The sequence below is a fragment of the Accipiter gentilis genome, chromosome 1, assembly GCF_929443795.1.
Source record: "Accipiter gentilis chromosome 1, bAccGen1.1, whole genome shotgun sequence".
In the NCBI taxonomy this organism is placed as follows: domain Eukaryota; kingdom Metazoa; phylum Chordata; class Aves; order Accipitriformes; family Accipitridae; genus Astur; species Astur gentilis.
Genome location: NC_064880.1, coordinates 44,682,441 through 44,709,200, shown reverse-complemented (window position 1 = coordinate 44,709,200; position 26,760 = coordinate 44,682,441). Strand labels below are relative to the sequence as shown.

General features: G+C 52.5%; 1 protein-coding gene across 5 annotated transcripts; it reads left to right on the top strand.

Moving 5' to 3' along the window:
- Nucleotides 1-770: 770 nt before the first annotated feature.
- Nucleotides 771-26,285, top strand: STEAP3 (STEAP3 metalloreductase). Of its 5 annotated transcripts, XR_007507743.1 has the most exons (6): nt 9,851-10,191; nt 16,183-16,666; nt 17,133-17,660; nt 19,252-19,416; nt 23,717-23,999; nt 25,860-25,941. XR_007507743.1 is itself a non-coding variant. In XM_049814686.1 (5 exons), the coding sequence occupies exons 2-5, from the start codon at nt 16,184-16,186 to the stop codon at nt 26,148-26,150; spliced, it is 1,467 nt and encodes a 488-aa protein (XP_049670643.1). In that variant the 5' UTR covers nt 771-1,003; nt 16,183; the 3' UTR covers nt 26,151-26,285. The 5 variants fall into 5 exon arrangements, 4 of the variants coding, with proteins under 4 accessions (XP_049670643.1, XP_049670651.1, XP_049670615.1 ...); XM_049814686.1 differs by lacking the exons at nt 9,851-10,191; nt 23,717-23,999 and adding an exon at nt 771-1,003 and having other exon boundaries at nt 25,860-26,285; XM_049814694.1 differs by lacking the exons at nt 9,851-10,191; nt 23,717-23,999 and adding an exon at nt 4,106-4,215 and having other exon boundaries at nt 25,860-26,285.
- The last annotated feature ends 475 nt before the right edge of the window (nt 26,286-26,760 follow it).

Below are 26,760 nucleotides of genomic sequence, written 5' to 3'. Positions count from 1 at the left end.
GGACCCAGGGCTCGGCCAGAAGCTGAATCCGGGGTACCCTGGGTGTGTGTAAGCCCTGTACGGATATTTCCAGCCCGAGCATCCTCCTGAGCACCCTGGCAGCACGACCGTGCTGCCAGGGTGCTCAGGAGGATGCTCGGGCTGGAAGTGTCTGGCACGGCTGTGCAGTCACCCACATCTCGCCTCAATAGCCTGGTCCAAAATCCAGGCATTTCACTAGATCATCAGCAGAAGACACGCAGCCGATCGGTGTGGGTATGGACCCCCATCGATTTTTAGCAACGTACAGCCACCATCGCCCCTGCACAGGTCTCGGGTGGGAGGAGGGCTGTGGGGGTACAGCCCATCCCTCCCCAACTGGGATACTCTGGGAGAGACACGGCAGCGCTTTGTCCTGCCTGTAACCTGCCTGCAACCCTCTCCCCTCTGCCTGCTCCCTCCTTGCAGCTCCACGAGGATACAGCCAGGTCCATCCCCGGCGCCGTCGGGATTCAGCACCACCCCCAGTACATCCAGGTAATGCCAGCAGAATCAAGGGACAACACGAGCTACTACTTCTTCACCCAACAAGGACTCTGTTTGCCCAACTCCAGCTTCACAGAGCAATCGCAGCTCCCCCCGTGCCCATTTTTGCAGCCCCCAGGTCACTCCCCCTGCACGCGCTCTCTGTTTCACAACCACGCCAAATTCACTTCTGGCCTCTGCTCACTGGCAATAATTAACCACACATTATCGGTTCCACCTTGTCTGCATTGTACATGCACTTTTCCAGCCTCTCGTCTCCTTTCTGGGCTCGGTGGTTTCAGGACCATGTGCCAGTCCGGTGTGCTGTGCCGGCGAACCCACCCGACGCTCCTGGTGTGCTTATAACACAATTTCCCAACCCAAACGGTATCCCTGGACCCCGAGAAAGCAGCTTCCAGCCCAAAACACAGCTCTGGAAAGACCAGAGGAGGAGCTACGTTTACCGACCGCCCTGTCAAATAGGTTTGGTTTGCAAACGGTAAGTTTGCCGCTTACTACCCTCAGATTTCAGGGGAAAGCGGAACTATTCTCTTGCCGTGACATTGCGGGTGGCAGGGTGAGATGGTGTTCCCGAGCGCTGCTTTTGTCACGGTATTTGCTCAGGTGCGCTGCTGCATCCCCCCCGGCCTCTGATGCACACCAGCCCTTGGTGATGCACCCGAGGGAGCTGGCAAGGGGGGAGCAGCCTGAGGGGGGCTCGGGGACCACCGCCTTGGTGTCTGCGTACAGCAAAGCCTGGGCATGCCCTGGGACAGGGGAGGGCCATCCACCTTATTGATTAGGTATGAGGCAGGAGGCGAGCTGGCCCGGTGCACCCCTCCACGCAGCCACCTCGGATGCTTCCAGCATCCCAGCAAGAGCCTCGAGACACGGCGCGGGACGTGGGGGCTCCCCACGGCTCCCTGGCCCGGCAGCCAGGAGCTGCCGAGGTTCATCTGCTCGCCCGTGCCACGCTGTGCCGGCACATGGGCACCGGCGGAGCTTGCCAGCCCCAGCCCTGAGCAGATCCAAAGCAACTGCCCGGCCCCACGGCAGGGGAAGGACGGGGAGGAGGGGGTGCAGGTGGCATCACGGCTGAGGGGGCGGCGGGGGCACGGCCAGCTGGGCACGGGGACACAGATGGTGCTGCCAGAGAGCCGCCGCTCCGACCACCGAGTGATGGGCCAGGAAAGATGACTGCTGGGAGAAGAAGGGTCCAGCTGACACGGGAAAAACCCTTGCTCGGGAGCAGCAAAGAGAAAGGGGGGAAAAAAGCAGATAAACACACAGAAACACTGGCCAAGTCCAGCGCGAGCCCGGCACATTGGGTATCTCTGGGTAGAAAAGAAATGAAGGCACCTTGCAAGCCCACATCAGGTCACCTCATCAGAAAGACGGTTCCCAAAGGCATTTCTTGAGCAACCAGTAAAGCTGGGGAGGCTTTAGCTAGCTACTGAGACGGCTGCAGGAAAACTGGAGCTGCAGGACATAAACCACCCAGCAAATGGGTGGCCTGGACAGGGCTGGCCAGGGGTTTGAGAAGAGGGAGGCAGGTATAAAATGGGTGTTCATTTTGAGGTGCCCCTTTGTGACAGAAAAGTGGAAAAGCAGAGGATATTTTGATGAAAATGATGGGGGAAAAAACTCCTAAGTTTGCTATTCTATGAAAAAAGTAGATTTCAGTGCTTTGGGATAAAGGAACCCCAGAGGGCTGGTCATTACCCAAGGAAATGATCACAAACCCGTAACAGTAGCCTTGCCCCGTGCAAGGGAAAGGTACAGAGGGAGACCCGCATGGTGCAACCGTGGCTTTACAGAGACCTGCAAGAACAAAGAGGAACCATGTAAAATGAATCACAATGACCAAGGCAAACAAGGCAACAACTATGGGTTCTATAAATAAATTAAAAGGCAAAATTTGTCCTTTACATAATGTGGGAGTGCAGGTAACAAGATACAGAAAGTGCAGGAGAGTTCAACGATTTCTTTCCTTCAGTCTCCGCAAAGGGTTGATCATGGCATATAAATTAAGTACCGCTAAGATTCACATGAGGAGGCAGAGGCCACAACAGGGAAGAAGGACGTAAGGAGTAATATGGGTCTGTCGGCTGCATTCAGTCCCAGATGGACTTCACGGAGGCATGATGAAGTACAGATACCCCAACGATCCTCCTTCTTCCAACCATGCCAATAGGTTTTCTCGCCTCTCCGGTATTCCCCAATACCCAGGGAACTCGCAGCATCTTGAAGTTTGCAGCTTGAACACCCCCAGCCTCTGAAGCTTTCCCTTATCCAAGGTCCCAGTACCAGGAGCCACCAATGCAAGCTTTCTCCAGCAATCCCACACCTTCCCTGCAGCCTCCCCGTATCGGCAGGTTGCTGTATCTCTCACCCCATGGATGTGAAAGTGGATGTGCGAGGCGGTGGGTACCCCCCCATGCCGGGACAGCCCTGGCTGGCCGCTGGCCCCGTTTACAGGGCAGCACAGAGGCAGGAGGGCATCCGTGGAGGACAGCAGTGGAGAATGGGCTGAGGTGGTGAAAATCACAGCCTGCCCAGCAGAGCGGAAAGAAGTGAGGCTTCTTTCACCCTCGGAACACACCTCCCATGGGCAAGGTGGGCACGGAGGGGATGGCAGTCAGCGAAGATCAGGAGATTCAGGAAACCCTCCTAACCACAGAGGTGGTGAAGCACATAACGCCCGGTTCAGAGGGGCCGCGCATCCCCCTGCGCAGGCTGCGAAAACAGACCGCACCAGCATCTCCCCAGCTATGCCACGGTTCGGGGACGGATGAGACAATCCCTTCAGGCCCCCCCCCCCCCCCCCAACGCTCATCTCCTCTACTGAGAGACTTGAACCTAAGTTCCAGAGGGATTTATTAATTTTTTTACAAATCCCTGTGGGTTTGACCCCACGTTTTTTGCCTGAAGACGCTACTTTTAGTGCCAGCTCTCGGCAGCCTAACAGCGTGCTACCGCTGGTCTAGCGGAGCGGGGCCGTGCGGCTGGTTCCAACAGGACGGCTCTTCACCAGCGCGGGGGCAAGAACCATTATCTGCTCCACACGCCGTGGCACAGCTTTTAAGAGCAAGTGCTCGGCCCCTGATAGCAGGGAGAGAGGCGCACCAAGCCGCACCCTCCCATTAAAATGAAACCCTGGCTGGCTCTGAAATGCACTCATAAATAGAGAATTAAGGTCTGCCTTCGACCCCTGCCCGTGGCGGGCACCACGGCTGCCGCAGCCCCCCCCGAGCGATGCCCTCCCGCCCGCCTGCATTTCACCTCGGCGTGGCAACGCCACCCGGGCGGGCGCAGCGGGGAGCGGGGCCAGGGCTGGAGGGCTCACCGCTCCCAAACCCTCGCCCCTGGGCCGGGCAGTGCCGGGCCATGCGGTGAGCCTGGCCGTGCCGAACCGGGCCGGGCCAGGCTGTGCCGAGCCGGGCCGGGTTATGCCAAGCCTGGCCGGGTTATGCCAAGCCTGGCCGTGTTACGCCGAGCCGTGGTGTGCCGTGCCGTGCTGGGCCATGGGGTGAGCCGTGCCGTTCCGTTCCGTTCCGTTCCGTGCCGAGCCGTGCCGTTCCGCCCGGCGCGGACGTGTGGCGGCCGCCAGCGGGCACACGGGCAGGAGGGCGGAGCCCGCGGCCTGACATTACCGCTCCCCGCCTCACCGCTACCGGACGGCTCCGCTCGCCCTCCCGCCGCCGCGCAGAGGTGAGCACCGCGGGGGGGGACGACGACACGGGGCACAGCGGGATTCGCCCTTGCGGGGACGACGCGGCGCGGCGGGGCTGCCCCACGATTGGGGGGGGCCCGGTGGCGGCGGTGGCGGGGCTCGAACCTGCGGCGCCGGGGTGCAATGCGGGCCGGCGGGGCTCGGCTCGGCTCGGCTCGGCAGCGCCGCCGGGGGTGACCCCGCCGCAGGGCGCTCGGGCCCCGGGCCCCGTCCCGCCGGCACCCCCCGGCCCCGGGAACCCCGCGGCGGGGCTGGGGAGCCGGGGCGGGACCCGCCCCGGGCTCCGCTCCGCGCCTGGGCTCGGGCAGCGGGGTCCGGGCCGGCGGCGGGAGCGGCCCCCGGGGCGGTCTCGGCCGTGGCCGCCTCGGGACGAGTGTCGGGTTTGGGGCCGGGGCCAGGTCCCGGCCAGAAATTTCCGAGAGGGGCCGGTGTGTCCCAAATCCGGGTGATCCCTAGGGAGAGGCCGGCGGGATGCTCGTCCCCGGGGCTGCGAGGAGGGGTGTCCGCTGGAAGCGCTTTCCCGTGGCTGCCGGACACGTCCCTGCGGGTTCGGGAAAATCCCTGGCAGCGGGCACAAACCGGGCTGAAACGGGGCGGTTTGGGCTGTTCCACGCAGACCGGCGGTGCGGTCCTCCTGGGCGCGGTGGGGCGTGAGGTGTCGGCGGGCGCACCAGTCGGGTTGTGTCCCTCGCAGAGCAGGTTCGCTTCTTCATTCTCAGCTCACCAGACGCCTTGAGGAGATGAGCGGCTTCTTCCAGGCAGGGAGAAATCAGCAGCGAGATATAAAAAATCTTGGGGAAAATCTTGGGCAGGGCCCACGGTCCCTCAGGGGCGAGCGGGGAGCGGCCGTGTAGTTTCCGTACCGATGTAGGGGCTTATAAAAGATACCAGGATTGGGTGCTCTATGGGGGGGACTTCAGCATCTCATCTGTGTCCGAGTAACAGAGGAGGAAAGCTGTGAAGGAATTGGAGAGTTGACTTTGTGGTAGGACCATCCCGCAGGTGAGGTGACCTGGGGTGGGACTGTCCCTGTCCTGAGACCCTGGCCAGGGTGTAGCGTCTGCCCGGGGGGTGCGCGGGGCTGCGACGGCCCCTTTGCCGAACAACAGGGAGCATTGGTGTTTGTAATGCCCGCAACCGCCGTGCCGAGCGGGGGATAGACGGGTACTGAAGACCCCAAATCATTTCCCTCGCTATAGTCTAAATAAAAGTAACGCAGGGAAAATTGCCTCCTGTGGCAAGAAACCAAAACTGAGAGACAGCGGGAGAGGAAGGCCATCGCCTACAGCATCAATACTCCTGTGGGCTGAGGAGATGGAGGACTAACAAGATTTAAATACTACATCAAGCTTAAGTTTTCTCCTCTTTTAAAATCACATTTGCTATGAAACAAATGTACAGTAATACAAGATCCCATAGTCATTGCGCATATTTGATTTCCTCCATAATTGTAAAGAAGAACACATTGATGACTCAACAAGTCCTTGTTTAAAAAAACCACACCACACCAAACCCCAGGAAAACATGCTTTTTGAAAGCATAAGAATTTTTTTTTGTTTGCTTTGCTTTTTATTTTTGGTTTGTTTTGCTTTTTATTGTTAGGAACTATGCTTTGACTGTGGCCTTGTAACATCACACCCATAAATAGCAGCAGGTTTAGATTCAGGGGAAGCACGTTTTTTCCGATGGTGGAAGGAGTAGGCCAGCCAGGCCGGCTCTGTCAAGAGGTGGGAAAGGCACTGGCAGCTGTGGTAAGAGATAACACATACCAAGAATTAAAACCCACCGATTTGTTATCTCTAAGTTTGCCATCACTGACTACAATTAGCTTTTTGTTAAACCCACGATGGAGGCAAATGCTAATTCTTTCCAAATTTTAAGTTACTGCTTATTCATAGGGTAGTTTTCCCTGCAGCCCTACAGTGGCTTAAGCAGCTTCCCATCTTCATCTAAGTTTAAGTGAAATGCAGCTCAACTGAAAGCATAAAACGTTTCGAAAGCACGTCGGTGACATGGGAGCTTACGTCCCATTTCCAAAAGCCCTTAGGCACTTCCGGGCCTAAATCATTTGAACAGTTCGAAAATTTTGCCCAAGGTTTAAGGAACTGAGACAGAAATTCCTCCCATCCTTTTTCCAGGTTCTCAGCTTTTCAGTGAGTCTCTCTAAAGCCTTGATTGTGATAACACTTGCATATGCGTTTCCATTTAGTTCATATGCCTACACCACTGTAGTCTTTGGAAAAAATGTCCCAAGAGCTCCCCACGGACCATAGGCTTCAAGAATCAGTGTCTGTAGATAACGTGTCCACCACTAAAGTATGCTGATACCAACTACTGACCATGTGCAAGCACTAACAGATACGAACATGCATTGCTTCAGGTACTTAGAATAAATCAACTTCTCCCTGCGAGGGCGTCCTTGCCAAAGGTGGGTGTGGGAGGCAGTGCTCCAGTAGAACTGGCTTTAAAAAACGCATTAATGCCCCCAGGAATATAGTGTGCTCAGGCAAAACAAGTGCTATATTATTAACAAGGCAGTGTGAAGTCATCGTCCTTCCATGGTCCTTTCCTGGTGAAGCCACCTGCTGCCTTCCCTTGCTTCTCCTCCAGCTCCTCCAAGGTCAGTAACGCTCCCTCTTCTTCCTCCTTTCTGGTTGGTCTCATCACCTGCTTGAAGGAATGAAGAAAAATAAAGAGAAATGTAAAATAGATGGCCAGAACGGCACACATACAGCAAGACGTTAGTAGCTCAGTGTCCCTCAAGAGAAGGGACCAGATGAATTCGCCTCCCCGGGCTGACCAGCGAGACCCCTGCCAGTGCCGGGGAAAAGGTGAAGCGAGCTGGCTCTGCTCTCCGGCATGTCGGACCAAAGGCACGTTTCTGCCAGACACAGGCAAACAACGAGGGGTGCGAAGGGGAAGGCAGAGTGCTGTGGGTCCCAGCATCTCAGGGCAGTAAGTTGACTGACTTTCGGTGGAAAGGATCTCTCTCCCACCCATCTCCCACCCATCTGGATCACTGAACAGGACCACCCGGTCAGCCGGTCGCATTTGCCCCATCTCTCCCAGTAGCTTCCCAGGAACTGCTGGGAAAGGCAGAAGAGGCAGAACGTGGCCCTGCGTGAGCTTCGTTGCCTTTCCTGGGCAGAGCACCCCGTTTTCGCTGCTGTGCTTATTCAGGGCTGGCTCAGAGCTACCTCTGTGCGCCGTGTGCCATGCCTGTGCTCCCAGGGAGGAAAGCCAGAGATCAGCAGGAGCCCATGCCATCGGTTGTGTCTTCCCTCCACCCCACACTGCCTCCCGGGCCATCTTCTCCCCCCATGTGGTCCTGTGCATCCTCTGAGTCACCGGGAGAGAGGCAAAATCAGAAAGGCGAGGGAGTGCTGATCTTGGAGAGCCTTCTAACAAGCACTGCAGCACGGGAATAGCCAATCCAAATATTTTCATGCGCACGCAGTGCAATTCCTCTGCATCTTTCCTGGAACGAAATAAAGAGGTTTTAAACAGTCGGAGCCTGCCAGCTCCCTGCGGTGACTGCTGAAGTCAGGTCTCACCACCTCCGAAGCCCTCGAGCTCCCAGCAGAATGGCACGCGCTGCCCGGAGAAGAGCGGAAGAGATTTTCCCCATCTCAGTTCAGGCAGGAGCACCTCCTCCCATGGTGTCTGGCCGCAGGGCATTATTAGATCTACCTGAGAAGCTTCCACCATCTGGGCTTTTGGCTGCTTCCCCGCTCTCCCAGCACTTCGGGGAGGGGAGGGCTCAGAAATGGGTGAGTCACTGTGAAATAGTCATTAACTTGGTAAGAGCAGCAAGAGAATTAAGACCCCAAGAGAAGCCACGTAAGACTTAAGTACGGCACCTGAAGTTGTTGTGAACCACCCCTTTATGTCACTTAAGAACTGTGAGGTGATAAGAAGGGAAAATAACCTTCTTACTCAGAGTCACATCAGCCAGATAAAGTCCTGTGTGCTATGTCAGCATCCGCACCGTTCTAGCAAAACCCCATCTTGCTTCAGGTCTGTGCTCTCCATGGTCTTGCAATGAAACCTCTGGGCTTCCCAGACTTTCAGATTCCCATTTTATGAAGTTTTATTACGGGGAGGTCCTTCTCAAGCCTTTCTCGTTTCTCTATTGACACAGCAGGCACGGGCAGGAAAATCTTTTTGCAGAAGAGCAGAGGAAGCTCTTCAGACAAGGGCTTTGCTGCAGAGAAGTGGTACTGCAAAGGGGGGCCACTTGCCTTTGGAGACAAATTTGGGAGAGGAGAGTTTGGGGCTATCTGTGGCAGAACCTGTTGGTAACTGTGCTTAAAAGTACATAGTTTTGATGAAAAGAACAGGCCAAAAGTTCATTTTCCAGTTCCATATCGTAGGCGGGTGATTTTTCTGCTCAGCATTAACGTTGCCCATTTAACCTTGGGAAGGGAAATTGTCCCTGCAAAGTGACCACCGGCTGACGTATTTCTATAGGAAAACTGTAGCCAAAATGTCTGAGATTGTGTGGGAAAAAGAGACTATTTTGCCCCGGTGAGAAATTCCGGTAGCTCTTTCTCCTCTGCTTTCCCCTGTTTTGAAAGATGTTTTGGAATTTTGGTCATGGTGAAGAACATCTCGTGGTCAGGGACATGCCTTTGGCTTCACCGCTGGCTTCCAAAAACAACATCCTCAATATTTATCAATGTTTAAACCGGAGGGTGTACGGAGTGGGGAGGGTCAGTGCCTGTCAGCCCATGTTTTCATTAGCGGGTGATGGAGTAGGAAGGCACGTACTGAATTTGTAGGTGACACTGAGCTGGGAGGGACTGAAAACATTTTAGAGGAGAGACTAAGTATTGAAGATTGTGACAAATTGGAAAGCTGATCTAAAAAAAACAGGGCACGTGTTGTGCCCTGTGTGGTAGGACCAACTGACCGTGTGGACACCGGGTGAGTGACCAGCCAGGCAGCGGCCGTGGGGAACCAGAGGATGGGGTGATGGGCACCGTGGTCCATGAGTCAACAGTGTCACGCAGTTGTGCAAAAGCAAACAGGCTGCTGGGGTGTGGAAAGAGAAGTGGCACATTGGGGAAGCGGTGTCTCTGCTCTGGACAGTGCCTTTTAGGGGCTCGATTGGAAAATGCAGTTGTGTGCGTCCTCCAAGAAAAATGAGAGCATGGAAGAGAGGCTGAGTGGTCGGACTCTCAGCAAATAACAGCTCTGAGGAAAGCTGGGTTTCATTCATGCAGGAAAAACCGAAGGGAGATGTGAAACCTGTTCTCAAAATGCAGAATGTGTCTGCAGAGAAGGAGAGGGCAAATCATTTGCCGTGTCCTTTGGGGGTAAAAGAGGAAGCGGTGAGGTTAATTGGATCGAGAGATAGAGGGGAGAAAGCTGGGCTCTGCAGGAGCTTATGGAAGCAGTTTTAACAGATAAACGCCTGATAAATGAGATAATCAAATAAACACCTGCCCTGGGGCAGGGGGAGGGACGAGGACCTGTGAATGCAAAGTGCGGTGGGGTGGAGAGCGATGGCAGGGGGACGTGCAGCAACCCCAGGAGTCCGTGGCAAGTCTGGGGTCACAGCAACCCCAGGAGCCCACGGCAGGTTTGGGGTCACAGCAACCCCAGGAGCCCATGGCAGGTTTGGGGTCAAGCAGCCCCGCAGGTCCCACAGCAGGTTTGGGGTCACGGCAACCCCGGGAGCCCACAGCAGGTCTGTGCCCACCATGTCGCAGGGGACAGCCTCAGCACCCAGGGGTGCCTGCTCGGGGTAGGGCCATCTTCCCCAGGGCAGGTCCCCGTCCCACCCCCCCAGCCCGTCAGTACAGGCGCAGGGTGAAGAGCCCCCCCGTTCCCCATCAGCGCGCCCTGCCCCGTATGCCCCGTGGACACGGACGAAGGGGACGAAGGACGGTGGCGGGGGGGAGCCCGGCTCCTGACGTTTCCTCATTCTGGTGGCCTGGCTGGCATCCCAGGTAGGTTTGCAACATGGCTTTTCTGGCTGAAGTAATACTGAAGGTGATTTATTCCCTTTGCCAGTTCCTGGTTTGCGCCGTTGGAGAGTTAACTCTGCTTTGGAAGGAGAAAGAGGGAAAGGGACAGCAAGCCTGGTTTTGCCCCCTCCTTCCCTCACCTGCAGAGCAGAGGGGTTATTTCCAGTCAGCCAGGGCAGGACTGAAAGGTCTGCAATGTGGACCAGAGCCGGGGTTAAAGCAGCTTTGGATAAGCCCTTTTTTTTAATTAAATCTGTTCCAGTCCCAACAGGTACGTGGTACTGGCTTCGCTGTGCTCCTCGGAGGGACACTCCGGGTGTGGGAAAGAGACTTAAATGTTTTATTTTCCCTGGAAGCAACATGGCTGTAGCCAAAAAGTGAGTATTTCTGCTCACGGCAAGACCTGAATGGAGACTTCTGGTGCTGAATGCTCCTCTGCACCTGGGACTTCTCGAGGGTTAATGCAGCAGGAGATGCCAGCAGGCACGGCTGGGGCTCTGCAAACAGAAGCTGTAGGGCTTCAGCTTCATGGTTCAAAGGTCCCTCCCTGTAGACTGAAAGGCCCCTGGGGGCAGAGATCACCCCTATCCCTCCGGGGTGTGTGTTTGCGGGACCATGCTCCGTGGAGCTGGCAGAATCCAAAAGGACCGTCCCGGTGCAGAAAGTGGGACATTCCTCTGCAGTGACTTGACCAAGGGCTCTGCTACATCAGTTGATTCCTCCTGGGGCTTGCTGGTCTTTCAACTCACATGCTCATTAGGGGTTGTAGGTAATAATCATGTGCTTTATCTCTAATAACACCCAGCGCAGAAGCTGAAGCACAGAGCATGCTCTGTGATGACCTGCACCGTGTTGAATCCACAACTACGTGAGACTCAGTTGTGGTCAGTCTAAACAAAACCTGACCTCGGGACAAGACACAAAAGCAGTTGTTTTAGCCAAGGGACTGCTGGCTCGGGCTCTGTATGTGAGGCTGAGCTCAGAGATGAGCTTTTGTGCAAACAGGAACCAGTTCGGTTGCACCGGACAGGACCATTACTTGGAGCTTCTTATGAGATTGCTGCCCTGTTCTTCGGCACAGTTTGACTCAGCAATATGTTTAAGACATTACTTTTTTTATTAGAGTTACTGTAAAACTAAGTTGTCTTTTATCTGATAAATCTGAATACCAAGGCAGTGAAACAGGTCTTGATTTTTTTGGCCAGAACTGAAGTGGAGTTCATGCCTTGCCACCACAGGTCCATCCTTCTTCAGGGTTTGCAACTCAAACACCTCCAGACTGCGAGTTAAGGGAACCAGCTAGGCTATCCTCCTGTACCAGAGGAACTGAAAGGGGCCTGAAAAGATGGTCTCGTTGTTAAAGACGTGGTCAAGGATATCTGGGTCTTCCCAGGCAAACTTACTGGAGTCCCGTTATCATTGGTATCTCAGTCCCCCACGTCTGTCGAAAGAGGATAACGACTGAGCCGGCTCCCCATTAACGGTGGGGGATGATCTGCTTGGCAGGTTGACTCTGCTGTGAGCTCAGAGACACCTGAGTGGGCTCCCGCAGCCCAGCTCCATCCAGAACGGCAGTCCTGCTGCAAAACCTGAGCGAGGCCGCTCATGTGGGCGGAGAGGCAGAAAAACCTTGTTTGCCTGGCACTGAGCCTAAGCTAACAGCCTCTGCCAAGCCTCAGGTGCAAAATACATCGAATTATCCATGTTTTTCTTCTGTGAGAGCCCCTCTCTCCCTCTGCCTTGGCAACAGAGATTTGACTGCTTCGTTTCACCCAGCTTTTGTCTGTCTGATCCCATTCTTTGGGGCAGGAGTGGCCTTCCAGCCAGTTTTGGTAGGGTGCCTGGCCGAGCGGAGTTCCCCGTCTTGCTCATTGCCCATCGCTGCTATTGTCCTGCAAATAATAGCAGTAATTGCAATGCAGTGGTGAACTGCACAGAGGAACAAGCGTGCTAGAGCTGGACATAGCATCCCCACGCAGTGATATAAGGGTGTCATTAATAGTCTAGCTGAAGGGCAGCTTTACATTGTATTAGGTATTTTAATTAGGGAGCTGCTTCCTGGTTAGGATTGAAGGTAGTTTACTTCCACCGGGCTGTGCTTTAAATCATCTTGTAGCTTCCTTGGTAAGAAACCGATCTCCTTGAATTGCAGGTGTCATAACTCAGCAGGGGTGCAGTTTCCTTGATAGGGAAGATCAATAAATAAGGTTTATCTAAGGCTGCAGCACACTAAAGATGTGTCCGAATGCCATGGTATTCACTCACTCTTGGCCTCCTCTGCCTCCGGGCGACTCCGCGGCGTCCTGGCCACGGTGCTTTGCACTGACTTGGGTTTGGATGGGTTGACCTTGCCGTGAAGAATTAGCTTTGGGAAGGAGAGTTTTAAGCAGGGAACACACTGTCCATAGGCGCAGAAAAAGCAGCGCGGACATGGTAAGTCAGGGTCGGCGGCAGGAGGGGAGGGGGGGTGGTCTGCAAGCTCCGCAGAGATACAGAACTGAAAAAAACTGTTATCTAATCAGACACTTCATTTCCAGGCATCTGTTAGGCAGAGACCACAGCGTTTGTCTCGGCAAAATGCGTTTACGCTGCAAGAGGGATTTTCTCCTCGTTCCTCGGGAGGATTGCGGTGCGTGGCAGTGACAGCGACGTGACGGCGGTGGCAGACAGCAGCCGGCCGGTGGGACCGAGCCGCCGTCCCACCGAGGGCTGTGCAGCAGCGATGGGTCCTGCTCCAAAGCCCCGACAGTCAGGGCACGACCGAAATAATCACACCCAAACCCACAGAAAAGATTTTGAGGCTTCTTACTTTTTAACTATCCTGCTGACTTCAAAGGCCGTTTAGTTGTCATCCTTTTTAATCAAAATAACTGGAGACAGCAAAGCTGTTTATCTCCAAACATTGCTAACATCTCTCTACATGTTCAGTGGCAGTTACAGGACAGAGAAAACACACTACAAGAAAATTTGCTTGCAGAAAATTCACGTCCCCGTGGGAGCACGGAGAGAGCTTCTGAGGTGCTTTAGATTGATTATAAAATGAGTCTGCGGGTAACAACCGCTTTGTCACCCTGGATGTTGATTTCTCTCCCCTTGGCTGAGAGCCAGAGATGCATCTCTCTATTTCAGGATAACATTTTGTGCGTACAGGTGGTGGAAAAGGGGCGAGGGGGGGGGGGTGTGAGGACGAAAGAAAGCTCATTAGGCTGAACAATAGCATTGGCTCTAGAACAAATAGTTCTGGCCATGAATAAATTTAGGTGAAGCAAGAAGGTTTCTAAGAAGTAAAGCAGTGAGCTTTTGATAAAGCACCCGATAAGAAGGGGCCAGGAAAAAACCCTATCTTTTCAGATAGAGCTGCTTTACTTTACAGTAGGGGTTTTGCAGCACAGCCGGTTGCGGACGAAGAGGACTGGTGTTTCCATATTGCTCTCCAGCATTCTCATTGACCTGAGCTCTGCTCATGAGGTTGCTCTTCCCCTTGAGAAATCCTGGGTGTTCCCTTCTACCTCCTCACCCATGTGTTTCTTTTCCAAGCTGACAGTCCTTGACATCTCTGTCTTTACCTATGGCCCTTTTCTAGGTTTATTCCCTTTTTTTTGCAGTGGAGTGAGCTGAACTGCAGTGTGCTGTTCAATCTGTGGATTTATACAGTGGTACAGTAGTGTCTTCTGTGTTGTTTTGTACGCCTTTCCCACTAATTCCTGGATGAAACATCCCAGTGACTGTGATACACAAGGAATATACCTAAGGCAGGGGTGTGCGCACAGGTAGCAGCCTGGGTTAACCCAGCTGACACAGCCAGCATCACCAAATCAGCCTTGCGGCACACAAACCCTTCTGCAAGTCTGGAACAGAAGCAGAAACCTTCAGAGTGAAGTATGAGTTATTCCGTGTTTAACAGGGCTCTCTTACTCACCTAGAGCATGAAACAAAGTCTACGTGATGTGTGGGCAGCAGAGGAAAGGTGTTATTAAAAGAGAGAAGAAATCAGCATGCCTTTCTTTGGCACTTGTTTCTTCCTGAGAGCACGTCTTCCACGCGAACACGCTTCTTTGGTCTCTGGGACAAGATGGGCTTGGGGAGAGATGGGGAGAGCAGACAGACCTCTGCCGTAGAAGTAGTATTGTCACTGAAGCCGTGATTTTTTTCTATCCAGGACAGAGAATTACAGTTTCAAGGTCCATCTGCTGAAGGTGTTTTGGAGGCTTTCCATGAGGAGCAGGGCTGAGAGATCGTGGTTGCTGTGTGAGAGATCTTCTCCCCCAACAACTCAGGTTCCGTCTGTTTGATGTGTGCCTGCCGGGGAGCACCGAGCTGGTATTTTCAGAGTAATGTGACCCTCAGATCATTTTTCTGAGTGGTTTTAACAAATGTACAGCTCATTAAAGTGTACATATATAGTTAGGGGGGTTTATGCCCATAGGCAGCTCTTGCCATGTGTCATTAGTGAATTTCGGTGCTGAGGCACTTTGAAAGAGGAGATCCTTCTGCGGATTCTTCACAGTACAGAGTGACTCTCCTAAATGATCATCATGCACAAGCTCCTTCTTCTCGATATTCGCTCCCTTTCCCAGACCACTTATGAGCACGTTGAACAACACAGGTCCTCAGGGAAATCCCTTGATAACCTATTCCCATTATGAAAACTATTACTTTCTTCTTACCCTTTGTTTCCCATTGGTAACTATTCACGCAGAAGTGCTCTTCCCCTTTGCACCACTACTGCGCCAATCCCAGAAAAGCCTTGGGTGAAGGACATTTCCAAAAGCCGATGAAAAACACAGCCTGCACCAGGGACCAGGTCACCCCATCAGACTGGTCACCTTCACTTTGAAAGAACTTGACTAGCTACAAGGCAAGACTGTACTTTGCCAGATGTACTTTGCCAAAACCAAGTTGTCTCGGTCCCCAGTACATCATGAGTTTGTTAATTATGGTCTTTATTATAATCTCACCAGTGTGCCCAATACAAAAGCCAGATATCCTGGTGTATAAGTTCCCCGCGCCACCTCCTGGGCCCTTTAAAAATCTGCCCTTAAGGAATCTGCCATTCCTTAAGGGTAAATTTGCCATTCCTTAAGTCAGGAGGCAGATTTGAGCCGCTGGCGGCACAGCCCATGAGCAGCCTGGCAGTTCCCTGCCTGAGTTTCTTCTGAACTCCAGGGCCGACTGGTGTGCTGCCTGTGAATTTATTGATCTGCTTAAAACCTCTCCGTGGCCTCAATATCTAATCTGTTACGGAGAGCAGAGTGTTACAGGGCAAAATTCATTAAGGTTTGTAAAGCTCATCAAGATCTTTCATGAGCAAATCCCATCATGTTTTAATATATTTTTTAAATGTCACGAGTAAGTTCTCATTACTCATTGAAGAGCTGAAGCAAACAGTGCTTGGCAGACCCAAATATTGGAACAGGCAAAGGCTGCAACTGTCTTCGTTTACCACTTTTAGGACACTTTCATTTAATCTTAAACCCCTTGCCTTGGTTGTGCTCCTGCAAATCAGAAGCACCCCTCTGGCTTTTCCAGATGTAGGCTCGGGGATCCCCATAGACCCCTGGCCTTGGGTTTTTCAGAAGATGCCTGGTAGCTCCATGGGGGTCTGAGAGTTGCTGGTCCTGGTCGCTGTTAGCATTGCCCTGGCTTTGCAAGTGTGAGATGTCAGCATGAAGAACAGCAAAGGATGGATGAGTGCATCCAGCAGGTGTTGGACCTCACAAACCGGGGAAACCTTCCTAAGACTCTTTGCCTTCCAACCCAGCGTGGTGTTTTGTCCCCCTCCAATGGTGCTTGTACGTAACTGCACACTTGCTGGTGGGTTTGGCAGATGGGTCCTGGGCTACTGGGACCAAAACCACATGCGCTTCTGTTCAAGTGGCCTAAGTGGCGTTTTTCTCCACGACCGCTGCTGTGGTCTGGGTCTCTGCGAGAGCTTCACCATGAACTTGCATTTCCCCTTGTTTTTTCTGCCAGGATGTCCAGAGGAGACATGGCCAAACCCCTCCTGGGCCATTGGAGCATGGAGGGTGACCCCAGCATCACGCCTGCGGCCAGCCGCACCATCGGGGTGCTGGGGAGCGGGGACTTCGCGCGGTCGTTGGCCATCCGCCTGGTGTGCTCCGGGTTCAAGGTGGTGGTCGGCAGCCGCAACCCGAAGCGAAAAGCCGGCCTCTTCCCTTCCGCAGCAGAAGTCACCTTCCAGGCTGAGGCAGTGAAGAAGACAGATGTCATCTTCGTGGCGGTTTTCAGGGAACATTACTCCACCCTCTGTGACCTGGCTGACGTGCTGGTGGGCAAGATCCTGGTGGATGTGAGTAACAACACCGAGATCAACCATCACAAAGAATCCAACGCCGAGTACTTGGCTTCCCTCTTCCCAGCCTGCACCGTGGTCAAGGGTTTTAACGTGGTTTCTGCGTGGACGCTGCAGTCAGGTGCCAGGGATGGAAATAAGCAGGTATTGTTTTCTTCTGACAAGGGCCAAATCCCAACTGTTTCAGCAGCTGAGGTCTGGCAGCATCAGCAAATGGCCTTAGGCTCCAGGAGAGGGGGTCTGAGTGCTGGCCGTGGCATTCAGAGACCACCCCATAGCTTCTGCATTTCTTTGCTCGGAAATGAAGTACCCTCACTTACTTCACACTTTGTAGTGTTTGGAGCCTCTGCCTAAGTGAAAAGTATTATTTAATTGTCTGTTTATCTAAATACAGCCAGTCAACCAAACTGGTGGTGCACACATGAAAGGAAACTTGTCCGGGAGAGAGGTCTTTGGCAGCCATGGTAAATCCCCATCAGAAAGCCTGCCAGGAAACATGATGCTCAGTGGAATAACGCAGGCTCCCTTTAGCACAGCATCCCTCCCAACGCACTCGTTCCCAGCAGCCTGATCTCTCTTTGCCCTACGTGTATCTTTCTGTTCGTTGCAGGTTCTGATTTGCTCAAACAACCAAGAAGCCAAGCGCACCGTAGCAGAAATTGCTCAAGTCATGGGATTCACCCCTGTGGACATGGGCTGCATGTCATCAGCCCGTGAGATCGAGAACATTCCCCTGCACCTCTTGCCAGCCTGGAAAATCCCCATCTTTTTGGCTCTGGGGCTCTTTCTTTGCTTCTTCACTTACAACCTGATCCGGCAGGTCATCCACCCTTATATCAGGGAGCAGAAGAACAAGTTGTACAAGATCCCCATCGAGGTGGTCAACACGACGCTGCCTTGCGTGGCCTACGTCATGCTGTCTCTCGTCTACCTGCCCGGGGTGCTGGCAGCCTGCTCGCAGCTCTACTATGGCACCAAATACAGGCGCTTTCCAGATTGGCTCGACCAGTGGCTCCAGCACCGAAAGCAGATTGGTCTCCTCAGCTTCTTCTGCGCGGCTTTGCACGCCACGTACAGCCTCTGTCTGCCCATGCGCCGCTCCCACCGCTACCAGTTAATCGAGACGGCCGTCAAGCAGGTAATGCGGGTACTCCTCAGGTCAGCACCTGTAGTAATCTTCTACACACATCCAGATTTGGGTAGCGGGCTTAATATCTTGGCTTTTGCATTCATTTTTCCAAAGCACGTGCGGGACAGTGGGAATAGGCTGTTATCCATACGAGCGCTTCCTCCACGGGGCAGCTGTGCTCCACATACCAGGCGTGCACCCTTCCGCACCGAGGACCAGTAAACGCAGGGTGTTGCCCGTGCATTTACTGCCAGGGCTAGGATCAAACTCCCCCGTGCCATTGCTCCCCAGAAGCACAGACAAGCCTTTAAAACCAGCCTTGCCTGGCGCCTGCCGTGCCTGAGACGAGGGCAAAGGCAAGAAAAATGCTAGGAGGGGAGAAATCCAGTGGTGGAGGGAGCGGAGTTCCCCTCAACTTTTCTCCCTAGATTTTGGGGGAACCCTGTTTGCGCACACTGACGTTCATCGTAGGTGCCTGCTGGAGTAACCAAATCATAACTTGGAGGGGGCTGTTTTGTAGAAGGTGTGTCCTCATCACAATGTGCCTCCAGGTGTTTTAACAAAATGATGGTGAAGAACTGCTCATAGTCTAAGAGAACGAGGAAATGGAAAAGGACTTTATTGCCTTAGAGACCCTCGGCAGTGTTTATCCAGTGTGAGATTGCTACCTTCAGGCAATTCAGCCAGCTCTCTAACTCGGCAGTGCCGTGGGAAAACGTGACTCTGCCCTTCTCCGGCCCCTGGCTTCTCGCTGTTCCACCCCGCTCCCTCCTGGGATGGCACAAACTTTGTGCAGTTGAGTGGGGAACCCGACCAAGGAATCGCCCCGCAACCCGTCTGCTTTCTGCGCTGGGATATTCGCCCGGGCGTTTCCAAACGCTTGTCCCAACAGACCGGAGGGAAGGGGCCGCGGGCACAGAGGGGAGCAGGATGGCTGGTTTCGGCAGCAGCGCCTGTTCAAAGCGACCATCAGACAATATCCCCAGCCTCTCAGCTCCAGTCTTGAGCAGGTCCTTCTCGATTGCCACAGTCGCACATTAATCTCAGGCAAGCATCCTGTGTTCATTTCCCCTCTACCTCCTGTTTTCTAGCAACATCTTTGTTTAGTAAATTAAACCCATTTAATGGGCTAAAAAGGACAGTTCTAAATGTTCCTCTTTGCCATGCAGCATAAAACCCATCTTCCCTTCCATTAGCATGAACAATTTCCCCCCTAAATGCACTTAAAACAAAGGTTATTAGGAGACTACTGCATATTCAAGCATCTGTATTTGTTTTCATGGCTTTAAACTGACTTCTCATTCTAATTATCTTTCCAAATGTGACTTTGGGGCTTGCTGCTGTGGTTACGGGCTGTGGGAGCTGGGAGCATTCAGCAGTTCTTCCCAGCAGTCTTCAAATCAGGTCTAGCTTTGGCCAAACGGCAGTGGGATAAAAGAGCATTTCCACACCTCCCGCATACGCAAATAGTGCTGAAGGTGTGAATAGGACCCAGCGTTCATCCAGGAAACCTGCTTCCAAAACCAGAACAAATACAGCTAAAATTCAGTTCCTCTGTTCCTAAGCGCTCCGTTTTAACAAACCTTCATTGTCATGCCAGGCTGTGGAGAAGAAGATGAATATCTGGGTAGAGGAGGAAGTCTGGAGGATGGAGATTTATATCTCTGTTGGAATAATTGCCCTGGGCTTGCTGTCGTTACTTGCCATCACTTCACTTCCATCCATCGCAAACTCTCTCAACTGGAGGGAATTCAGTTTCGTCCAGGTAAAGTTGACATTTGCCGGTGCCAGAGAGTGATTTTGCAGTCAGAGTCAGGCCCTCGCACAGACCACGGAGGGCGGAGGTTGACCTGCCGTCCCAGCGCATCCCTGCTCCGGCACGGCAACTGCAAGCTGCGCACCGGTGTCAGGGGAAACCCCTGCCACTCCACGCTTCCCCGTGCGCCCCAGAGCCATGGACCCCCCGCCCGGGAGGTGACACCGAGCAGCGATGGCTGGGCAGCGGGATGTGGTGTGTCCCGGGGGGCCGTGCTGCTCCCGCGGAGGGCTCAGCGGGTCCGTGGAGGGTCCTGCTGTCTCAGGGGGAAGGGAAAATGTAATGTGTCACGGGCATCCACGTGAGGATTAGCGGCAGGCTTTGCAGGAGGGAGTCTTTCGCGTCTTGGCTGAGATTCTTTCTCAGCCTGCATTTAGCAGCATTAGTTACGGATCCTGAGAAAAAAAACCAGCCTGGGCTTTGCCTGTGTGACACCCCTCTGCAGAGTCCTTTCCCCCCTCAGTTGGTGCCCGGGAGCCGCAGGGCCGTTCACAGCTAAAAAACTCCTCAAGTTACACAAGGTAGAAAAGCAGAAAGCCTTGGGGTCGTTTAGAGAGGGCAGGGTTGTTCGCTTCTGTGGGCAAGATCCCCCTTGGAGCCGGTCGCGTGTCAGTCAATGCACGACACGTCGGAGCTGCTGCGGGGAGTTTGCAGCATGCACGACGTCTCGGGGATGATGCGGGGAGTTTGCACCAGGCTGTGGAAGGCAGGCAAAGCTGCCACGGAGACAGCTGGCTGCGGGACACAGATCTGCCCTTGCATTTCAGGGAGAGTGAGCTTCTGAAAAGGAAAACACCTGGGAGGACAGTGCAGGGGAAGGTCAGGTTTAGCAGAGCTTGCCTGCACCCAAATATTCAATAGACAGGTTCAAAAAGGCTTAGACTGGTCTGTAATGCTAGAGCCCGAGATGCACAGAGAACTGGGTATAATTTCAATCAAAAGTCGACGTCGGATTCTAAAAAGTGAATTAGGAATGTAGTTTTTCTTTCTCCAAAGTCATTCAGTGGTTTGGGGGCCTTCTTCCCATTTGCAGCAATGTCCAAGCTCCCAAGGGCCAAATTCCCCTAGTGACCCGAGTCTACCATGCGGGACATTCACAAACCCCGACCTCGGGGGCTGCAGCGTTCTCAGGGATGCGCTTGGAGCCAGGCTTAGGGCTAACTAATGGGGACAGCAGGGAATGAACCTTCAAGTATTCCCTGCACATTAGAGCTGATTTTGAGGCCAAATTCCACTCATCATGTCATTACTGTATCCCATAGCCCTAAACCCCCTTGTTACTTGTGTATCCTACATCGCCGCTGCTTAGCATGCACCAGGCTTCAAGTCCGGCTGCAGTGACCCACAGGGCACCCCAACACGTGTGAGCCCCTGTGGGACCCCATCCCCCTGCATCTCCCCTGCGGACCCTCCCCATGCATCACACTGGTACACGTCTAACCCTTCCAAAGGGGAGGGCAGGGTTCGGGGATGTGGAGGTGAATATCTTACCATCCAGCCTCTCCTGTTGAAGCTCTTCAGCACCGTATAAATAATTCAATATTTATTAGAGCAGGAGTTTGAAGCCTGCTCCCCCGCTTCCCCCACAAGTGCCCCGATCACCAAACGAGCAAGTCAGTTTGTCTTTTTTCTTCTCTTGCTGGACTAGTAAGTAATTATTTACACTGAGTAGAAGAGTCTCACGAGGAGAGCTTGACCCCAAGAGATTGTCCCTCGGGGAGAAGGGAGACCCAGCTTTAAACCTCGCTTTCAGATCGGACAATGGGAGCATATTAGTTCTCGCCACCACGTCTCAGGGCAGGGCTGCAGCCGCTGGGATGTTGGGTAAATTAATCCTGGCTTAGGCATCTCATACCAGGAATCCCAAACGAAGGGAAGTATTTCCCTGCAGCCTGGAAGGAGGCTTTGAACCCCCCTGCATTTCCCTTTGGCTCCCCAGGCAGCCTGGCAGCTCTCCTGGAGGGTGCTGGCGTTATGTCATGTACTATATACGTTGTCACGGCAGGCACTGCTGCCGTCTCCTACCAATCCATGTAACACAACTGTCGCATCTGCCCTTTGGGACCCTTTCCCACATCTTTCTAAGGGTATATCGGTGGCGCTGGGGCTGGACAAATACGTGATGGTCGGCTCCAAAATAGCTCTTGGCTGCCCCACATGGGAACTGGCTGGCTTAGTTCATGGAAAGATACTCGCACCTATTTCTGTCCGCATGGGATAAAGCGTGACAGTGCGACACGAGCTCCCAGCTGATCACATGCAGGAGAGGCTCAGCTGGTGTTGTGTCCTACTGTGGAAATATCATGTAAAAAGAGCAGGTTACAGATCTCTTAGCATGTTAGCTTCCGTTTTTGTTTTTTTAATGAGGACTCTTTAAATGATTTGCTCTTCAATAAGTTGGTGATGCCTTTCTTGAGGAAATTAAGAGCAGGTACAGCTACTGCTCCCAGGCTCCAGAGGTTAACATTCACATAGCACAATGATCCTCCCTGAATTAATGCAGAGCGGCACAATGTAAATACAAGGGGTGAAGCGTGAGGCTGCTTTCTCAAATGGTCGAGATGTCTAGCACTTGACCCTTTTACAGCGTGTCAGGGGCATCGTGGCTTCCCACGCCTGGGAAAAGTGAAAGAGAGGGAAAATGCAGAGCACAGCCACCCCGGTCAGATGTCTCCCAGAAAATGCAGCAATTCATTGCCAGCTCAGTTGAACTGGCTGGTGTGTTTGAGAGTCGCTGTATCAAAAGCCACATTTGGGAAAGGGCTGGGGCTTGTTACAAATTCAGGAGCCACTTTAGTCCCCTCCTTACTTCCCAAGTCTGACATTTTCCAACAGCAGTGTGTGCATCTGTATTAATGTCGTGGGATGCTGCCACACTCTTAAAATACATATCTGTTGCCTGATGGGCCCAAAATCCTATTTGGATTGTTGCTAAGGTTTTAGGAAAAAACCAGTTAATTTCTGTAGTAGTTCCTGCACATATACAAATTTCAATTATAGTTAAGTTGGATACACAGTTCCCCCCTATATGTCCAGTTTTGATTAACTGAATGTACAGGATCTAGACACTGGATAACAGGAGTGATTCCTATGTAATTCAACTTATAGTAGACATTTTTAATGTTCCCCAGTGATTTACAAATCAACTCTAATTGGCTGAGAAGTAAAAATGTGTATGATTGCCTTTACCTTCCCATCCTGAGAAGTCCTCCTGGAATTTGAAGGTTGAATTGACCTGGTTTCTTTCTTAGCTCAGGTATCGCAAGATAGAAAGAATGTGTCATCAGACCTTTTCTAACCCTCCTGTCAATGAAGTGTGAGCCAGAGCCGCTTCCATGGAACTAATGACTTCACGGGACTGACGGCAGCAGAAGTCAGAAACATATTTAGGTCAGGAAGGAGCTATTTGCTTTGCGCGCTGCCCAGACATTTCTAAATGAGCCACATGCGACTGAATTGCCTTTGCTGATACATTACAGGGAGCCTCGCAAACACCACCTAGGAGATGGGGGAGATATAAGAGTTAATACAGAACAGAAAATATATGCAAAGCCTGCGTTAGGAAGATACCATCTTCAAACAGCCGTCTTTTAGAGGGCTGTAACACCTTACATGGATGGTGGCCCCACGTTCCCCGTGCTGTGACAGTGCAAAAGAAACCCCTGCCACTGTTTAAAACAAAAAAAAAACACCAAAAAAGTTTCATAGCCAGAAACTGCACTGAGAGGATAAACAAGAGCAGAGCTTCAAAACTCAGTGTGATATCAGGGCTAAGCACGTCGGCAAATCAGCCCCCGTAGGGTGCTCAGCAGGCTCTGCACTGTCCTATACTGAGCACATATTATATTGAGCTGTATATACCGAGCCAAGCTGCGATCAGCAAAACTTTTGGGTTTTGTGCACTTACAGACCAACCTGTACCCGGCTGAAAGCTTGTCTGGTGGGTGCAGCCATGGGGCCCTGCTGACCACAGGTCCCTCAGCCAGCAGCAGCATTGGGACCCCCCCCAGGCACCCCCTGCTCTCACCAGACAGCCCCTCATTTGTCTGACGAGCGGATCAGCCCATTGCTGCTGTCTGAGGAGCTGCCAGCGCTGTTTCCAGCCACCGGCGGCTTATCCACGCGTTTTTTGCCAATTAGCTTTTTCGTTTCATGTGCCCCGCCGTCCGCACACAAAGGTGGGTCACTGAGCGCCTGTGATGGTTTGTCACCTTTTGTCCTACTAATTTGCACTCCTACTCTCTCCCAGTACCAGCAGCAGTTGAAAGAGAAACTGTAGAGGAACAAACTAATTATCTCCAGCTCCGACATCTCCGCCATGCATGCAGCCCGGCTGGGGCTGACTCCGAAAGCACCCTCCGCCCAGAGCAGAAAGTATCTGCTGCCCTTGGACTTCACTCTGTCCCCTTCTCCCCCTGCCCCGCTTTACATCTCTGCTCTGCCCGATGAGTCTCAAGCTGGTACGTCCAACCTTTTGCCACCCAGGGATTTTTTTGCCCATTGGAGAGAAGCTCAGAGTCGATAAATAATAGGTGAGCTATGGGTCAGGTCCCGCTGTTAGGTTCAGCTGTGATCACGGCATTGTGCAGCAAACTCCTCCTTAATTTTCCAAGTGAAACCGATCTTGACCCTGTTCAGGTTTGCTGCTTGTTACCACTTCGGTTTAGGAATCGGACACGGCTTCTGGTAAGAAGGATGGCTGTCCCTGGAAGAAAGGACGGGTGTGGGGATGCATGCAGGACTGAGGTTCATTTCACAGGTCTGCTCCTGACTCGTGGCGCAACCTTGAGTAACGCTCAGCTGTAACACAGAGAAGAGTTCCCTACCTTGGCAGGGGGTCACACAGGTGAAATCTTGGCAGGACTTGGTGACACCCACATGACTTGCCTGATAGGTGCTGTAAAAGTGAAGTACCTAGATCTGGGAGCATGTTTTAGAGCTCTCCTTCCCTTCCCTGCCCAGCCCTCTCAGCTGCCTAAATGATTAGCTCTGAAAGTTAGAGGAGTCTTGGGCTAGTTTATTGGTAACAATATGGTACATTTTTTAAAGTTGTCTGGGTTTTTAAATAGTTTCCCAGCAATCAAAAATAGGAAGGGATGCTTTGAATTGAGTAGTTTTCCCGCTGAGATTATTGTTTCCAAGAGAGAATGTCACCGACTTCCTCCTGTCTTGCCCTGGTCCCTTATTTCCCTGCTGCGTCCTCTTCTCTGGGCATACCTTCAGGAAGACTGTGTTTCTTGCTGATCTCTTGACTAGCTGCACCAAGCCAGATATTTTGACTTGTAAAGGTTTCCTTCCCTAAGTTAGGGACATCAGCAGCAAAATTTTCCCTGTCTAGGCATGTTGAAATTTGGTTGCTATTGCAAGCTTTGACCAAGCTTTGACCAAGCAGAGCAATATGCTACGCTCGTGCTTTTCTTTGAAAATACAGCGGCAAAGGCTTGTACTTGAGATGCCTTTGGGAGCGAGCCCCCGGCTCTTGCTGAGTGCCAGCGGGCAGCGGGAGCTGGCAAACTCGGGAGCCACCACCTCTGATGCTGGCTGGAAACCACTGGTGGGGGGACCAGTTTAAAACCCCTCTTGAGAGCAACCCTCAGAGGGAGCTGGAAATATTCAGGCAAAATGTTGTGCCTGTGGGTGCTTGGGAGCCGTGATCTCAGCTGAAAATGGGGGAAGTTCTTGCCTGCAGAACAGGGCCCGAGTTCTTACTGCCTCCCTGAGTGGATAAAGGGTTCTAGACTCCCCATTTCAAGGAATTAGCCCATCGTAAAGCCTGACGGTCTGGCTCACGAACCAACACAGATCTCTAGGACAGAGGAGGAAACCCTTCAGGGCTGTCGCTCACGTCAGAACAGAGCACTTCTGTCTCCACAATCTCATTTTCCTGTAGATGACGGCAGTTACCCGAAGGTGTCTTTGTTCTGCGCGAAGCTACAGCTTCACCGACTTCTGACGGTGCCAACTGCTGGTCCAGAGCCACGATGCTGATGCTTCACCGGTCAGCAGCCCCTCACCAGCCGTGGACCGGCAGGCAGCGGAGCTGGCCCCTGCGGCTCGGGAGGAGCATTGGTGAGCTGCCCGCAGTTACGTGCTCGGCAGGGGCTGGGGGCTGCTGCTTCGCACAGAGGCAGGAGCCCACCTCTCAGCCGAGTTGGCAGCATCTTCTGGGAAGCTCCTGCTGAGTTTCTAATATCACACTTAACCTCCGATTAGAAAAAGAAAAATGCAGTCTGGCACGCTACCTAGGAAAGGCTTCCAGGCACGTTTTATTCTGTCCAAGAAAGGCAGGAATACTCATTGCTTTCTCTGTGCTATGTACACTTACCAAATAGTGTAAAAAAATATAGGCACAAGATCCTCTGCTAACCGGTGTGTGTTTCTCTTCCTTTTAGTCCACCCTTGGATTTATTGCCTTGGTAATCAGCACTCTGCACACACTCACGTATGGATGGTCAAGGGCCTTCGATGAGAACCAGTACAAGTTCTACCTGCCTCCAACCTACACCCTCACGCTGCTCGTCCCATGTACTGTGATCCTAGCAAAAGTCATCTTCAGTTTGCCCTGCATCCAGCAAAGACTTCTCCGAATCAGGAGGGGCTGGGAGAAGGGAAGATACGTGAAGTTTGTCCTGCCCAGCGCAACGGGGGAATATTCAAGCGGGGAGACCTCTAGCAACGTCTAACAGAGTCCCGGCTGTGACAGAGGATTTCAAAGCACTATCAACATTTCTATAAAGGTGTTTCTTTTTCTTAAATATATGTATGTTTTGGTATAATTGTATTGTGGGTAAATAATAAAATTTGGTGACTTTAGAAAATGGATGACCACAAAACTGGTTTAGACAGTAGTAGTTAAATTGTATTGCTGATTTGCTAGGACAATTATTGCCTTAAAAATGACTGTGAAAGCTGAGCTAGCAGCACTAATATACATGGGAAACTGATGGACTCTGTTAGTCAGCTCAGTCACTTGAGGTGCTGGCTGGCAGGCTCCCTGGACCAGTACTTCTCAGTTGCTTCCCTAGCTGCTCTCATAAATTTCAATGCCTTTTTTTTTTTTTCATACGAAGTAGCACAGATTTTCTGGGGTTTATGACAGCAAAGAAAGATATCCTGCCTCTTGAGTGTCTGGATCAATCAAGGCAGTGAGGTTTAGGAAGATGAACTGTCCCTGGTTTTGGTCTCCTCAGTGAACTCAATGGACAAGTAAGAACAGCAATATCCACGTCATATAGCGTCTGCAGATTTTACTAAAAGCATCCAAACCTAACAGCAAGTCCAGGTATCCCTGTT

Excerpts from the sequence above, each read along its gene's own strand:
- STEAP3 (XM_049814658.1), top strand. The coding sequence starts at position 9,851 with ATGGCAGGTTTGGGGTCAAGCAGCCCCGCAGGTCCCACAGCAGGTTTG. Across the intron at positions 10,192-16,182 it reads TGGCCTGGCTGGCATCCCAG|GATGTCCAGAGGAGACATGG; the intron begins GTAGGTTTGCAA and ends TTTTTCTGCCAG. Across the intron at positions 17,661-19,251 it reads TCGAGACGGCCGTCAAGCAG|GCTGTGGAGAAGAAGATGAA; the intron begins GTAATGCGGGTA and ends TTGTCATGCCAG.